Genomic DNA, 15,043 nt, shown 5'->3' on the forward strand with positions numbered 1-15,043 from the left:
CTCTGAAATGTGCCCAGCTGGGTTTCAGGTATGGCACCAGCTGCGACCCCAGGGAAGGGGGGGGGGGGTAGGAGTGGCTATTATAGCCAAAAAGACCATCAGCCCATGCATGCTTTCTGCTTCTGAGATAGCGGGTTGTGAATCTCTCCTAGTGGAGTTGGACCTAGGGGTTCAGGTGGGCTTGTTCTTCATATACCTGCCTCCCAGCTGCATATCAACAGCCCTGCCTGTGCTACTCGAGGAGGTAGCTGGGCTGGTGGTGGAATTCCCCAGACTTATTGTCTTGGGGGACTTTAACCTGCTGTTGCTCAGTGAATCCTCTGATATGGCCATCATGGCAACCATGCAACTGACCCAAGTATTTCAGGGCCCAACTCATGAGGGTGGCACACACTCGACATGGTATTTCTCTCAGAGCAGTTGAGCAATGATCTGAAAGTAAGGGGCTTAGAGATTCTGCCTTTGTCATGGTCAGATCATTTTAATGTTTTTCGAGGATAAAATCGCTCCGATCCAAACAGACCCTGACTGCAATTGAAATGCAGTGTTGGCTGACAATGAGTCAGTTGAGATGACAGGGGCTCGCCTTAGTCCTGTTGTGTGGGAGAAGTTTGATCTGGTAACATCTGATGAAGTAGACAAAGCATGGGGAGCTGTGAGCTCCACTATCTGTTTGTTGGTTTCAGCCAGCATGGGCGTGACATGGAGCTGGGTCCTGGAGATTGTCAACGCTTCCTTGAGGGAACAGTCAGGATTTAGGCCCAGCTACAGCTCGGAAACTGCTTTGGCCGTGCTGATGGATGATCTCTGGCGGGCCCGGGATAGGGGTTTATCTTCTATCCTGGTGTTCTTTGACCTCTCAGCAGCTTTTGATACCATCGATCATGGTATCCTTCTGTACCGGCTAGAGGGCTTGGGAGTGGGAGGCACCATTCTATGGTGGTTCTCCTCCTACCTCTCTGGTCAGTTGCAGTTGGTATTAGCAGGGGGTCAGAGGTTGACTCTGAGGTCCCTCTGTGGGGCTTCTCAGGGCTTGGTCCTCTCCCCCCTGCTGCTTAATATCTAAATGAAATCACTGGGTGAGATCATCCGAGGGCAGAGTGACTTACCATCAGTATGCTGATGCAACTCAGCTATACATTTTCACCCCATGTCCTCTCAGTGAAGCAGTGGAAGTAATGTGCCGGTGCCTGGAGGCTGTTAGGGTCTGGATGGGTGCTAACAGACTCAAACTCAACCCCAACAAGATGGAGTGGATGTGCGTTCTGCCTCCCAAGGACATTTCCATCTGTCCATCCATTACCCTGGGGGGGGGGGAGGATTTTTGACCCTCTCTGAGGGTCCGCAACTTTGGCGTCCTCTTTGATCCACAATTGACCCTGGAACATCATTTGTCGGCTGTGGCAGGGGGGGGGGGGCGTTTGCCCAGGTTCGCCCTGTGCACCAGTTGTGGCCCTATCGGTACAGGGAGTCTCTACTCACAGTCACTCATGGCCTTATCACCTCGAGGTTCGACTACTGTAATGCTCTCTCCATGGGGCCACCTTTGAAAAGTGTTCAGAAACTACAAATTGTGCAGAATGCGGCTGCAGAAGGTTTTTTCCTGATTGTTAAATGTAACTTTTAATTCAAATTAACTTTATCTTGATGTATACTATCTTTTTATATGTTGTAACCACCCCGAGTCTTCGGAGAGGGGTGGCATATAAATCTAATAAATAATAATAATAATAATAATAACAACAACAACAATAATAAGGCAATTCCCGATGTCAGTGTTAAGTATAAAACCAGGTTAGTAGAGCAGCAATTCATTCAAAGCAGTATGTATAATTATGATAAAACATACTCCTCTTCCGCTAAGCCAGAATCAATGAGAATAATGTTGACATTGTAGATTAAGAATGGATTTAAGGTTAAGCACTTTGATTTTGAATATGCGTATCTTAATGCATCATTAAAGGAAGAAGTGTCTCTCAAACCAGCACCGAGTTATGAACTCAGTGATAAGGTGTATCATTTGAGGAAGGCATTGTATGGTTTGAAACAATTGGCTCGCAATTGGAATGATTGTTTAAATGCCAGATTGGTAGGAATGGGCTTAATCTGTACCATAACTGATGCTTATGTGTATAATAAAGGTCAAGGAGACAGTCATATCATAATAATTGCTTATGTGGATGACATTTGCATTTGTGCAAAGAGTGACTGTATAATTTAAAAAGTATTTAAGGAGTTGAATAAGTCACTTATTGTTAAGGACTTGGGATATTTTAAATAGTATCTAGGGCCTAGATTCTAGGCATAGATGTGCAGAACATAGATGGAAAGTATTTCATGTTGAATCAAGGTAGGAAGGTTCAGAACATTATAGAGAACCTTAACATGGTTAATGCAAAGGTAGTAAAGACTCCAATGGTTGTGGATTTCAACAAGCAAGAATGTAATGAAATGTTTAGTCAACTGAGTTTGTTCAGATCAGAGGTTGGAAGAGTGTTACAAATAGCCAATTTTACAACACTCGATATATCATTTGCTGTCGGCGTATTAAGTAGGAAGGTATGGAAACCAACTGTAAAAGATTGAGAAGGATTGAAAAGAGTAATAAGATACTGTACTTAAAGGGGACTGCAACATATGGATTAAAGACTGAACTGAAGCAAAATAGTACTTTGCAATGTATAGTGGATAGTTCATTTGCTAATTTAACTGATCGTAAATCATGTATAGGTTTCATATTGTATGAGAATGTTTTGATAACGTGGAAGTTGAGAAAACAGACATCAAGCAGCTTGTTGACTGAAGCTGAAGATCCTTTGCACTGAGGAGTAAAACTATTTTCTACAAACATGTCGTCATTTATCTGGTTCCTTAATTGCCACATTATATTCTGGTATCTTATCTAGTCCTCCTGCGCAACTCTGCATATATCCGAATAGTGTTTTCAATGTCTTAATAGCCAATATTCTAAAGTATTTCTATAGCACAAGTTCAAAACGTGCGAAAGAATGCCACATCAATTCATATCCAATTTCCCCCTTAGTTTTGAAGTTCTGTTCTCTCTTTGATTTATCATATGGTACAGTTTAAAGAAAGGTGGTTTGTAGACTTGATTCTACTACACATTTTCTCTTACAACCTGATATGTTGCAATTGTTACTCATTGTGTCATGTCATAATTTGCTAAAATGCATAATCCATTTCATTTTCATAAATGTCAACAATCCAGCAAATAAAGGAAGAGATTACTGAACAAAAATAATACATTGCATTGGATGATAATGAGCATATATTCTTCTGATTTGTTTCTATGTTATTCTTGTAGAGCTTCAGGCCTTGCATGAAATGGTTCAGCAAAAAGTAGTCACTTTATTAAGTGATCCAGAAAATATTGTTAAACAGACTTTAATGGAGAATGGGATAACTCGTCTTTGTGTTTTTTTTGGACGACAAAAAGCCAATGATGTACTTCTCTCCCATATGATCACTTTTCTTAATGATAAGAATGACTGGCATTTACGGGGAGCATTTTTTGACAGCATTGTGGGTAAGTACTTATGAAAAAAAAATAGTTTCATTATATTATAGGAGGAATGGTTTTATTAACTCATTAATTAAACAGTTTTATATGGAAACAAGTGCCTTTAATGTGAACAGTTACAGACTTAAGTCAGGCAAATCAACTTTTAATGTACCAATAGTCAGTAAGTTCTCCCACAAGATGACCAGTCAGATGCACCCTAAATATTGTACAGGTAGTACTCAGTTTACAATGGTGTTGGAAGTGGGATTGCTCTAGTAAGCAATGCAGTCATAAAGCAGAACAAAGCACATCGCTTAGCAATGACTGTAAAAATATCACAATCTCATGAGTCATTAAATCATTAAGCAGCAAGAGGTGAGCAAAGAGGGATGCAGGCAGACACTAGGTAAACGCAGACAGACTGATGATGGCAACAGGTGGGGTGGGGAGATTGCTTGCCGACATGACAATATGTTACAGAGTTCAGATGGGGGTACTGCAAGATGTTGGTACTCTGTACCAAGGGAGAAAAATCACAGGGGCAACTTATAAGGGTCAACCTTTCTTGCTGATTTTCCCGTTGACTTTTCTTGTGGGAATCTAGCTGGGGAAATCTCAAATGGTGATCGTATGATTGTGGCTTACTGTAATGTCATAATCATAAGACAAGCTCTTGGAACACAATCGCACAACACCAGGGATGCTTTAATGGCTACAATTTCATAGTTGTAAATCATTTAGTGCCATTGTAATATTTTTTAGTTTATTTCCAAAGTTAAAATAGAGACTTCAAAAAAGAAAATAAAAATAATGCTAATAACTAATGATAAAAACAAAAATATTTGCATAAAAGAAATTAAACATAAATTGTCCCCACAGTTGAATATTGATGAATATATTTCAATAATAATAGTTTCCTCCCTTTGCAAAATAGGTTTACAATTTGTAAACTTGGATAGCGCTGTTTATCCAATTAATTTGACCTATCATCTTATTTACTGCAAAAAGAGTTAGTAGTCATTGTAATTTTGAACAGGCATCGAATTTAATCAATTTAAGTTGAGGACTATCAGGAATTATGTTGTTTGCCTTCAACATATGATAATCAAATATATATTATGGTTGCATATTTAGCACTAATGATTAATCCTTCATCTTATCCTAAAAGTTAATGCCACAGTTAGGGAAGCCATTGTCCTACAGATGTTACTAAATTACATTTATTGTCCCAGCCAATTAATTTACATGTGAATAGTCACAGGCTTTCCATTTCTGATGTTTTTCACTAAGCAATGTGCCAACGAATTCTGAAAAAGAAGATGGAAAATCTATAGAAAATAGCTGCTGGTCTTAAAATGAAATTCAGTTTCATTCTTTTTCAAAGTCAAGCAAGTTGTTTTACAGTGTGTGTTGAACTTAGTTTGTAAACCTATTTAGTTTTTTAGGAATTATAATTTGTTTTTTTTTAATCTACCTGGATTTCAGGTGTGGCTGCTTATGTTGGCTGGCAAAGCTCTTCCATTCTAAAGCCTTTGCTTCAGCAAGGACTGAGTGATGTTGAAGAATTTGTAATATATAAAGCTCTCAATGCCCTTACCTGTATGTGCCAATTAGGGCTTCTTCAGAAACCTCAAATATATGAGTTTGTGTGTGATATTGGTAAGTCAGCTTTCTTTTCTCCCTCCTGTTTCAAAAATCTTTGTATAGCATGTAATTTAATCATTGGTATATAGTCATTCTCCAATGTGGGAGGAGCCAGCAATCAGGATGGAGAGTCCTCACCTGTCAGCCAATGGCAGCATTCCTTCCACTTACCCACCCTAAAGGAGCTGTTTGATCTCAGCAAGCTTCCCAACAGGAACCAGAAATCAAACTAGGTGAATTGTCAGACAACTCGCCAGAAGAGAATCAGGATTGGCAAGGGGAGACTCAGCAGGGGGCAGATCAGGCCACAGAAGATCCCTGTTGTTATACCTCTGTCATCCGGCCTGTTTGCCTGAGGCTTGTTCAAATCGCACCTGACTAAAGCCCATGTAGCAGTAGACCTGGACACTCCTGCTTTGCAGGAAGAACAGTCTGCTTCACAAGTCGCTTTGCTTTTTTCTGAATTTCAGTAGACTCAGGATTTCGTTCCGGTTCTGCCTCTGTTTCTCAACACTGTTCACCACTACCAATGGTCTATACCGGCTTTGGGTCCTTCTCCCACTTTGCTGGATAGGTAGTATTTCAACGTGGCTAAGGAACTGACAGACATCTTGGATGCTCCAGAAGTGGATTCACTTATCCTGGCTTTACATTCTCCCATTGATGTGACAGGTGACACCGGTGAGATGCTTAAACCAGAAGTTAATTAGGCTGTAGTATTTCAAATTTCTCCACATCTCTTCCATTTCAATTTTCATATATATTTATTAACCTTTTTTATTAGTAAATGCCCATTAAAAAGGAATTTAAAAAAATAAAAGGAATTTAAAAAAGAAGATAAAAACACCAACACCTTCCAATAAAGTTCATCTGAAATCCTCCATCCCAGTCTAAATCATGAAACAATAATTCTAATTAAGGGAAAAAAAACATTGATTCAAACCTTCCTAATGTCTATATCCTATGAAATAATCACATTTCTTTCCTGAGAACCTCCTGCCCTATTCCTTAACAACAACAAAAAAGAAAATGAAAAAGGAGAGAGGAAAAGAAAAAGAAACCCCTGATGACCCATTGGAATTAATCTAAGTATATTGCTGCATACCCAGGGGAATCATTCATCAAAAAATGAGTCAATCCAGATCAGATGTTGTCTGATTCCTTCTGGTTTGTCAGCCTTTCGTGCTGGGAACCCAAAAAACCGAATGCTGCTGTGTGTGTTTTGTGGCGCTGGGGACAAAATAGCCTTGAGAAACTGTTGGGGGTGATCAGCTGGGGAGCGGAAGATGGCGTCTGCTCCTACCCGATGCCCGATGCCGAGACGGAGAGGAAAGAAACGCGAGGCACCAGGAAGTGAGAGTGACTGGGGCCGTAGCGATGGAATGACAGAAGAGATGGAGGAGTCGAGTGGACGGAGCGGAGACCACCGTCGAGGCTGGGACGTGCCTGCCTGTGCCTGCCTGTTTTGTGAGACCAAGGACGCCGAGGGTGCGGTTGGCTGCCGGCGCCGGAGGTCGTTTGGGAAGAGCGGAGGAGTTGGGAATGTCATCTGGGGGACAAGGAGCGGCAGCTTAATCCCCTGTATGGCACCAGTGAGTGAGAGTCGCTGGTGCCGAGGGGGGATGAAGGGAGCGGCGTTGGAGTTCAAGGGAAGGAGACTGAGGCGAGTTGGGGGCTGTCGTGTGGAGCTGAGGCCATTGGCTGAGATTGGACTAAAAAGAACAGAGTGGATATAGCTGGGGGAGAGTGAACAGTGGAAACTGAATTGTCGAACTTTGAGGGTGTTGGTATCGTTGCTTTGCCGTCTCCTCCCACTCTTCCTCCCCCTGCTCCCATTTCTCATTCTCATTTCCTGTATTCCCTATTGCATTACATTGAAGAACTGCGCCCCTGGTGGATGGCTCTATAACTACAACAGACTTAATGAAGGATTTTACTAAAGACATTACTATCATCCTGTTCTGGATTGGCTGATTGACTGATGAATTTTAATTTACCTATTTATTCAAGAACTGGTTTTATATTAATTGATTCTATTTATATAATTGTCTCAGATTAATTTTATAACTGACTGGTTAACCTTTTTAATTAATTAAGTATTTTTAATTTTTATACATTTTTAAACTAATTTATTGGGGGGTAATTTTAGTGATGGATATTTGGGATCAGATGGAAGGTATATATGAAATGAATCGAATGAATGGTGGGACTAACTTGCAGGATGGGTGGGGTATGGATGAGGTAAATGGTAATTGCAATTTTTATAATATGAACGGGTGGGGTGAGTGGGACGGTATGTATGCGAACAATAGGGTCAGTATGAATGCAGAATTTAGCCTACCTCGCGGTAGAGAGACAGGAGAGATGGGGGTATCTTTCTCTGGGGTGACAGAGGGCCAGAATATCCCGGTCCTGCTGGGGAGAGGTAGATATGGCGGGAGTCACGGGGCTAGCCGTTCTGGAGGAAAAAGAGATCGCTGCTTAATAGCGATCCCTTGTTCCGGTCCCGTGAGCTCAAACCGGAGCCCTGGTGACGAGTGTAATCCGGGCCCTGGGCTCAAGCTGCTGCTACTCAATGCCAGATCGGTCGTGAATAAAGCTCTCCTCATCCGGGATCTGATCCTGGATGAGGAGGCCGATCTGGCATGTGTTACTGAAACCTGGCTGGGCCTCTCTCGGAAATATGTCCAGCCAGGTTTCAGATATGGCACCAGCCTCGACCCCAGGGAAGGGGGGGAGGAGTGGCTATTGTAGCCAGGGAGAGCCTCCATCTGCGTAGACTCGTTGCTCCTGAGATTGCGGGTTGTGAGTCACTACTTGTGAAGTTGGACTTAGGGGTTCAGGTGGGCTTGTTACTCACGTACCTGCCTCCCAGCTGCGTGTCAACAGCCCTGCCTGTGCTGCTCGAAGAGGTGGCCGGGCTGGCGGTGGAGTTCCCCGGACTCATTGTCCTGGGGGACTTCAATCTGCCGTCGCTCGGCGGTTCCTCAGGATTAGCACAGGAGTTCATGGCCACCATGACAGCCATGGACCTGACTCAAGTAGTTCAGGGTCCGACTCACGAGGGTGGACACACACCCGACATGGTATTCCTCTCGAAGCAATTGAATAGTGGTCTGAGACTAAGGGGCTTAGAAGCATTGCCTTTGTCATGGTCAGACCATTTTCTACTGCGGCTCAACTTCCTGGCTCCAATCCTCCCCTGCAGGGAGGCGGAACTGATTAGGAGGTTCCGCCCCAGACGCCTGATGGACCCTGAGGGTTTTCAGAAGGCGCTTGGGGTTTTACCAGATTCGCTCGTCCACAGCTCGGCAGAGTCTCTTGCTGAGGCCTGGAACAAGGCTGCAGCGGAGGCTCTTGACCGAATTGCGCCACTGCGACCTCTCTGTGGCACCAGACCCCGTAGAGCTCCATGGTTCAACGAGGAGCTCCGGGAGTTGAAACGCCTGAAGAGACGTCTAGAGAAGCGATGGAGGAAGAGTAAGTCCGAATCCGACCGAACACTTGTAAGAGCTTTTATTAAGACTTACAAAGTGGCGCTCAAGGCGGCAAGATGCGCGTACCATGCCGCCTTGATTGCATCAGCGGAATCCCGCCCGGCTGCCCTGTTTAGGGTGACCCGCTCCCTTCTAAATCAGGGGGGAGTTGGGGAACCCTTGCAGGGCAGTGCTGAGGAATTTAACTCGCTTTTCGCTGATAAAGTCGCTCGGATCCGAGCGGAACTTGACTCCAATTGCATAGCAGTATCGGCTGACAATGAGTCAGTCAAGGTGACTGGGGCTAAACGTCTTCGTCCATCTGTCTGGGAGGAGTTTGACTTGGTGACACCTGATGAAGTGGACAAGGCCATTGGAGCTGTGAGTTCTGCCACCTGCTTACTGGATCCGTGTCCCTCTTGGTTGGTTTCGGCCAGTCGAGAGGTGACACAGAGCTGGGTCCAGGAGATTGTCACCGCCTCCTTGGGGAGGGAGTCCTTCCCGGCTCCTTATAAGGAGGCACTTGTGCGCCCCCTCCTCAAGAAGCCTTCCCTGGACCCAGCCGTGCTTAATAACTACCGTCCAGTCTCCAACCTTCCCTTTATGGGGAAGGTTGTTGACAAGGTGGTGGCGCTCCAACTGCAGCGGTCCTTGGAAGAAGCCGATTATCTAGGGCCTCAACAGTCGGGTTTCAGGCCCGGTTATAGCACGGAAACTGCTTTGGTCGCGTTGATGGATGATCTCTGGCGGGCCCGGGACAGGGGCTTGTCCTCTGTCCTGGTGCTTCTTGACCTCTCAGCGGCTTTCGATACCATCGACCATGGTATCCTTCTGCGCCGACTGGAGGGGTTGGGAGTGGGAGGCACTGTTCTCCAATGGTTCTCCTCCTACCTCTCCGGTCGGTCGCAGTCGGTGTTAGTGGGGGGTCAGAGGTCGACCTCTAGGTTTCTCCCTTGTGGGGTACCTCAGGGGTCGGTCCTCTCCCCCTGCTATTTAATATCTACATGAAACCGCTGGGTGAGATCATCCAAGGGCATGGGGTGAGGTATCATCAATATGCGGATGATATCCAGTTGTACATCTCCACCCCATGTCCAGTCAGCGAAGCAGTGGAAGTGATGTGCTGGTGCCTGGAGGCTGTTGGGGACTGGATGGGTGTCAACAAACTCAAACTCAATCCAGACAAGACGGAGTGGCTGTGGGTGTTGCCTCCCAAGGACAGTCGAGGAGGGCGTTTGCCCAGGTTCGCCTGGTGCACCAGTTGCGGCCCTATTTGGACAGGGAGTCATTGCTCACAGTCTCTCATGCCCTTATCACCTCGAGGTTCGATTACTGCAACGCTCTCTACATGGGGCTACCTCTGAAAAGTGTTCGGAAACTTCAGATCGTGCAGAACGCAGCCACGAGAGCCATCGTGGGGCTTCCCAGATTCGCCCACGTTTCTACAACACTCCGTGGCCTGCATTGGCTGCCGATCAGTTTCCGGTCACAATTCAAAGTGTTGGTCATGACCTTTAAAGCCCTACATGGCATTGGACCAGAATACCTCCAGAACCGCCTACTACCGCACGAATCCCAGCGGCCGATAAGGTCCCACAGAGTTGGCCTTCTCTGGGTCCCGTCGACTAAACAATGTCATCTGGCGGGCCCCAAGGGAAGAGCCTTCTCTGTGGCAGCCCCGGCCCTCTGGAATCAACTCCCCCCGGAGATTAGAACTGCTCCCACCCTCCTTGTCTTCCGTAAACTACTTAAGACCCATCTATACCGCCAGGCATGGGGGATTTGAGACACCTTTCCCCCAGGCTTATTATAATTTATGTTTGGTATGTATGTGCTGTTTGGTTTTTTAAATTGATAGGGTTTTTAGGTTTTTTCTTCTTCTTAATATTAGATTTGTGCCTGTACAATATTGTTTTATCGCTTGTTGTGAGCCGCCCCGAGTCTTCGGAGAGGGGCAGCATACAAATCTAATAAATTATTATTATTATTATTATTATTATTATTATTATTATTATTAATCATCATGCCCTAATCTAAAAGTGTTGGTCCCAATGGATAAAAGAAGTTCCCCTTCCTTAGTCCAAATTAAAGTTATAGCCTTCCATAAATTAAAACACCTTTTGAAATTTATGATCTATATTTTCTATAATTCCATAGATTCTATTTTCAGTAATTACCACTAAAATAATTTCTCTTTCTTTATATATAAACAGAAAAGAAAAGAGAAGAAAAAATTTCCAATAACCCACTGGAAACAGTTTCTCAATAGAACGCTGCATACCCAGCTGAATCTTCATGCCCCACCCTAATTTTGTCGCTGCTTACCTAGCGTAATCCTCGTGCCCTACTCTAATTGTATTGATCCAAATAGATTAAAAGAAAGTTCCCCTTCCTCAACCCAACCTTCTTTCTAAATTGTGATCTGTAAAATCTATAATTCTGTAAGTTCTAAATTCAATGATTACCACTGGCAAGATTTCTTTTCCTTTAAAAAAGAAATCAAGCATGATCTTTTGTTTCCAGGTTTCTTATAGTTTAAATCAGTAAATTAAATATCTTAATTCAGTGTCTCAATATTACCAACATAATCTTCTATTTCCAAATTTCTTAAATATAAATCAGTAAATTAAATATCTTAATTCAATCTCCAAATATTATCTGTAATAATTCAGTTCATTACTAAGTCACCTCAATTAATTCCACTATTAATTCCATTATTAAGTCCATTATTAATTCCATAATCCTTTCATGTTCCATATTGATTATAACTAACAAAAACCTTATGACAATGCCCTGAATTCCAATTATTATTTTAATATATTTCCCTTACATTTTTCCACATGCTACCTCTATTCCACCCCCCTTCTCCAAATATTTAAAACAATATGATTGTATTACACCTTATTAACTTTCCTCCAAGAAAAAATATGGCCCACCTCCATTTGTATCATTCCCTTGTTTGTAAATTTCAAAAATTTATGTTTTAAGTTTTACCCAAAAGATAGTTTTATAGATTCAAGCAAAAACATCTTAATTATATATTATTCACAACATAATTATCTTTGTTCCTGTTAGTAAATTCCCCCTCCAGCAAGCCTTTCTACCTCCCAATCAAAATACAATTCCTCTAATCTAAGTTTCCTTAAAATCTCATTTTAGTTAAGGTAGTTGCCATCTTTGCATTGTTAAAAAAAATAGAAAGATGTTTTTTCCTTAAAGGTGCCGTTGTTGTTATCAAATATATTTCAAGTCCATAAATCTTTCTCCAAATATAAATCCATTTATAGTTCCGATCTAATTATAAAAGAAGCAGTTTTTGTAAAAGTTGAGTTTCTTGCTGAACTTTATAACCAAGTTATGTAACCATGTCTCTGCAAAATTCCTTACTCCATGATTGCTGTTGCTGTATCATTCATGTTTCCACTCCCACTGTAGCTCCAGATGTGAATTCAAAAGTGTCTCTAACACAGTGATTTTCAACCTTTTTTGAGCCGCGGCACGTTTTTTACATTTACGAAACCCTGGGGCACATTGAGCGGGATGGGGGGGGGGCTAAAAAAAGTTTGGACAAAAAAATTATCTCTCCCTTCCTTCCTCTTTCTTTCTCTCTCTCTATCCCTCTTTGTTTCTCTTCCTTCCTTCTCTTTTTTGCTCTCCCTCCTTACCTCCCTCTATGTCTTTCTCTCTCTCCCCTTCCCTCCCTCTCTTTCTTTCTCTTTCTTGCTCTCTCTCTTGCTTTCTTTCTCTTGTTCTCTTTCTCTCTCTCTTGCTTTCTCTCTCTCTCGTTCTCTTTCTCGCTCACTCGCTCTTTCTCTTTCTTTCTTTCTTTCTTTCTTTCTTTCTCTCTCTTTCTTTCTTTCTCTTTTTTTCTCTCTCTCTTGCTTTCTTTCTCTCTCTGAGCTTCGCGGCACACCTGACCATGTCTCACGGCACACTAGTGTGCCACGGCACACTGGTTGAAAAACACTGCTCTAACAGATAGAATCCAACATATACAAACTTAAGATGCCAATGTCCTCTCTTCATGAAGTTAAGATTACAAAGAGATTCCATCCTTGCAAGATACACAACCAATAAACAACCATTTGTTAATCCACTATTAGCTTAGAAATACAAATGCAGTAGCTCCTCAAAACAAAAAGACAGCAGACCAAATCCACAGCAATTTGTCACTTCCTTAAATACGGAGGGAAATAATTCTGACAAGAAAAAGAACCAAAAAAAAAGTCCAAATATCATCCAAATCAAATCAAATTGAATCGAAGCCAAGTTCCAAATTTTACACAGCCTTTAGAGCCCTTCCAAGCAGAAGAGAAAATATTGGGCAATTTGCTGAATCGTAGCTTTCGCTGTACGCCTCCATTATTAAGCAGCCACTACATTCCCATTTCTGGCTTTTCTTTTTCCTTTTTATAAACAATTCCCAAAAATCTTTTTAAAAGTCTCTAGTACTCCATTCTCACCAGCACACTGTTAGGTACTTCTTCACTTCACCTATGCTCAAGCTTTTTTTCTCTTCCCAGATGTTACCGATCTTCTTTCATCTCTTGCATTGCATTGTCTTCCCATGACTATTGTCGGCACAGCCATTGCTGTCTGGCCGACTTCGCACCACCGCTAGTGCGAGACAGGCCGGTTCGTCCGATGGGGGTTTGCCGATCCTCCAATTGGGCCGCCAGCAGCGTCCCCCACATCACCTCCCCTGCAATGAGGTGAGGGCTCGGTTCAGAAGAATCGAGACCCCCAGATGGTGGGGATTCATAGCTACCCTCAAGAGAGCAAAGGAAGCTCCATGTTGTCGTGGCCATTGATCCCCTCCCCCCAAGTAATTTTTTAAAAAAATTCTTGCCAAGTCTTTATAAGTGAGTTTCTGATCCAGTGTTGTTTAAAGTATGGTTGCATTTTTCCATCTCTCCATAAGTGTGCATGACCAATGTTCCGTCTAATTTTTTTTAGGTGTGGGCGGAAAAGTATAGTGTCTGAGCGGCACATTTTCATACCTGAGTAGCTGATTTTTTCCCCACAGATGTCACCCAACACAATGTTGTGTAATTATTTGGGGCTCGGTGCTGGGGCAGAATAAGGTCCCTTCCCACTATGTTATTCTGTTATTCTGGTTGCCTAATTATTATTATCACTAGAATACAAAGTTTCCATCCAAATCAGTATCACCTACTACATATCTTATTATAATCAATACTTCTAACTTTATTAAAACAAATCAGCAATTCCTAAATTCATATATCTAAATGGAAAAAATTATTAAAGTTTTAAAAAGAGCAAACAAAACAATACTCCAAGCTTAATCAACCCTTCTCAAACTCCAATTTTTAAAATCTAAGCAGAACTTTGAACTGAACCCTTTTCTTTTTTATTTTTATGTATCCCCTTTTTCATTTTAAAGGGGTTATTGGATCAGACTTTGGACACTTGCCAATGTAGTTATGATGGTGGCAATGTCCCAGGGTTATGTGAACATCTTTTGGGATCTTCTGACAAGCAACTGCAGGGATTCACTTAATGACTGTAGCAAGAAAGGTGGTAAAGTGAGGCAGAACTCACTTAATAACCGTCTCACTCAGGAGATAGAAACGTTGGCCTCCATTGGGGTCAGAACAGAAGTCGAGGATTATCTGTCTCACTGGTGCACTCTTTTATAAGCAGATCAGGACTCCATTTTGAAGCTCCACAGAAAACATCTAGAGGGGAAGGCAGGTAGTTCTCGACGTACAGTGGTTCATTTACTGACCGTTCACAGTCGCAACGGCCCTGAAAAAATTGACTTATGCCCCTTTCTCACACTTAGGAGGACATTCACAGCAGCCCGATGATCGTGTGATCAAAACTTTGCTCCCGTTTCATATTTATGATCGTTGCTGTGTATCCCGAGGTCACGTGACCCCCTTTTGTTTCTAACCGATCCATGCTCAAGCATGAAAATTTGCTGCTCAGACATACTTTTCCGCCCACACCGAAAAAAAATTAGAGGGAACACTGCACAGAAGACTTCATTTTAACAGAAGCCTACAATTGTTTACATGTTTATTTGGGTATAAATGCCAACTACCAGTGGAATATACTAAATATCTTGCTAAATATCGGTCCAGTCAGTAAAGTATCATATATTTGCTGATTCCTCCAGTTTAAAGTTTAGAAATGTAAATTAGCATATTACTTAATGTTCAATTTTATAAGAGCTCTGCTTTAAGAAAACTGTCTGAGACAGCTTATCTACAATTTTGATCAGGAAAATGTCTTTACTGCCCAAAAGCAATATCAGTAAATCTGACTAAGCCCAACATTTATTACAAAAGCGAGTATCTCAAAATACCTTTTTCTGACAGTTTCCATAATTTTCCAACCATAGTTTGGGGGGGGGGGGAGTTTCCTACTGTTTTGA

The 15,043-nt window shown here is 42.5% G+C and overlaps 1 protein-coding gene across 5 annotated transcripts in view; it reads left to right on the forward strand.

The window, feature by feature from the left end:
* LOC139155650 (phosphoinositide 3-kinase regulatory subunit 4-like) overlaps positions 1-15,043 on the forward strand; it is a 181,471-nt gene that overhangs the window by 40,528 nt on the left and 125,900 nt on the right. For all 5 annotated transcript variants that reach the window (XM_070730859.1, XM_070730863.1, XM_070730862.1 and 2 more), the window contains exons 7-8: positions 3,326-3,547; positions 5,009-5,182. In XM_070730859.1, coding sequence (XP_070586960.1) covers positions 3,326-3,547; positions 5,009-5,182 — 396 coding nt within the window. The remainder of the gene's footprint in view (positions 1-3,325; positions 3,548-5,008; positions 5,183-15,043) is intronic.

The sequence above is a fragment of the Erythrolamprus reginae genome, unplaced genomic scaffold (assembly GCF_031021105.1).
Source record: "Erythrolamprus reginae isolate rEryReg1 unplaced genomic scaffold, rEryReg1.hap1 H_39, whole genome shotgun sequence".
Lineage (NCBI taxonomy): Eukaryota > Metazoa > Chordata > Lepidosauria > Squamata > Dipsadidae > Erythrolamprus > Erythrolamprus reginae.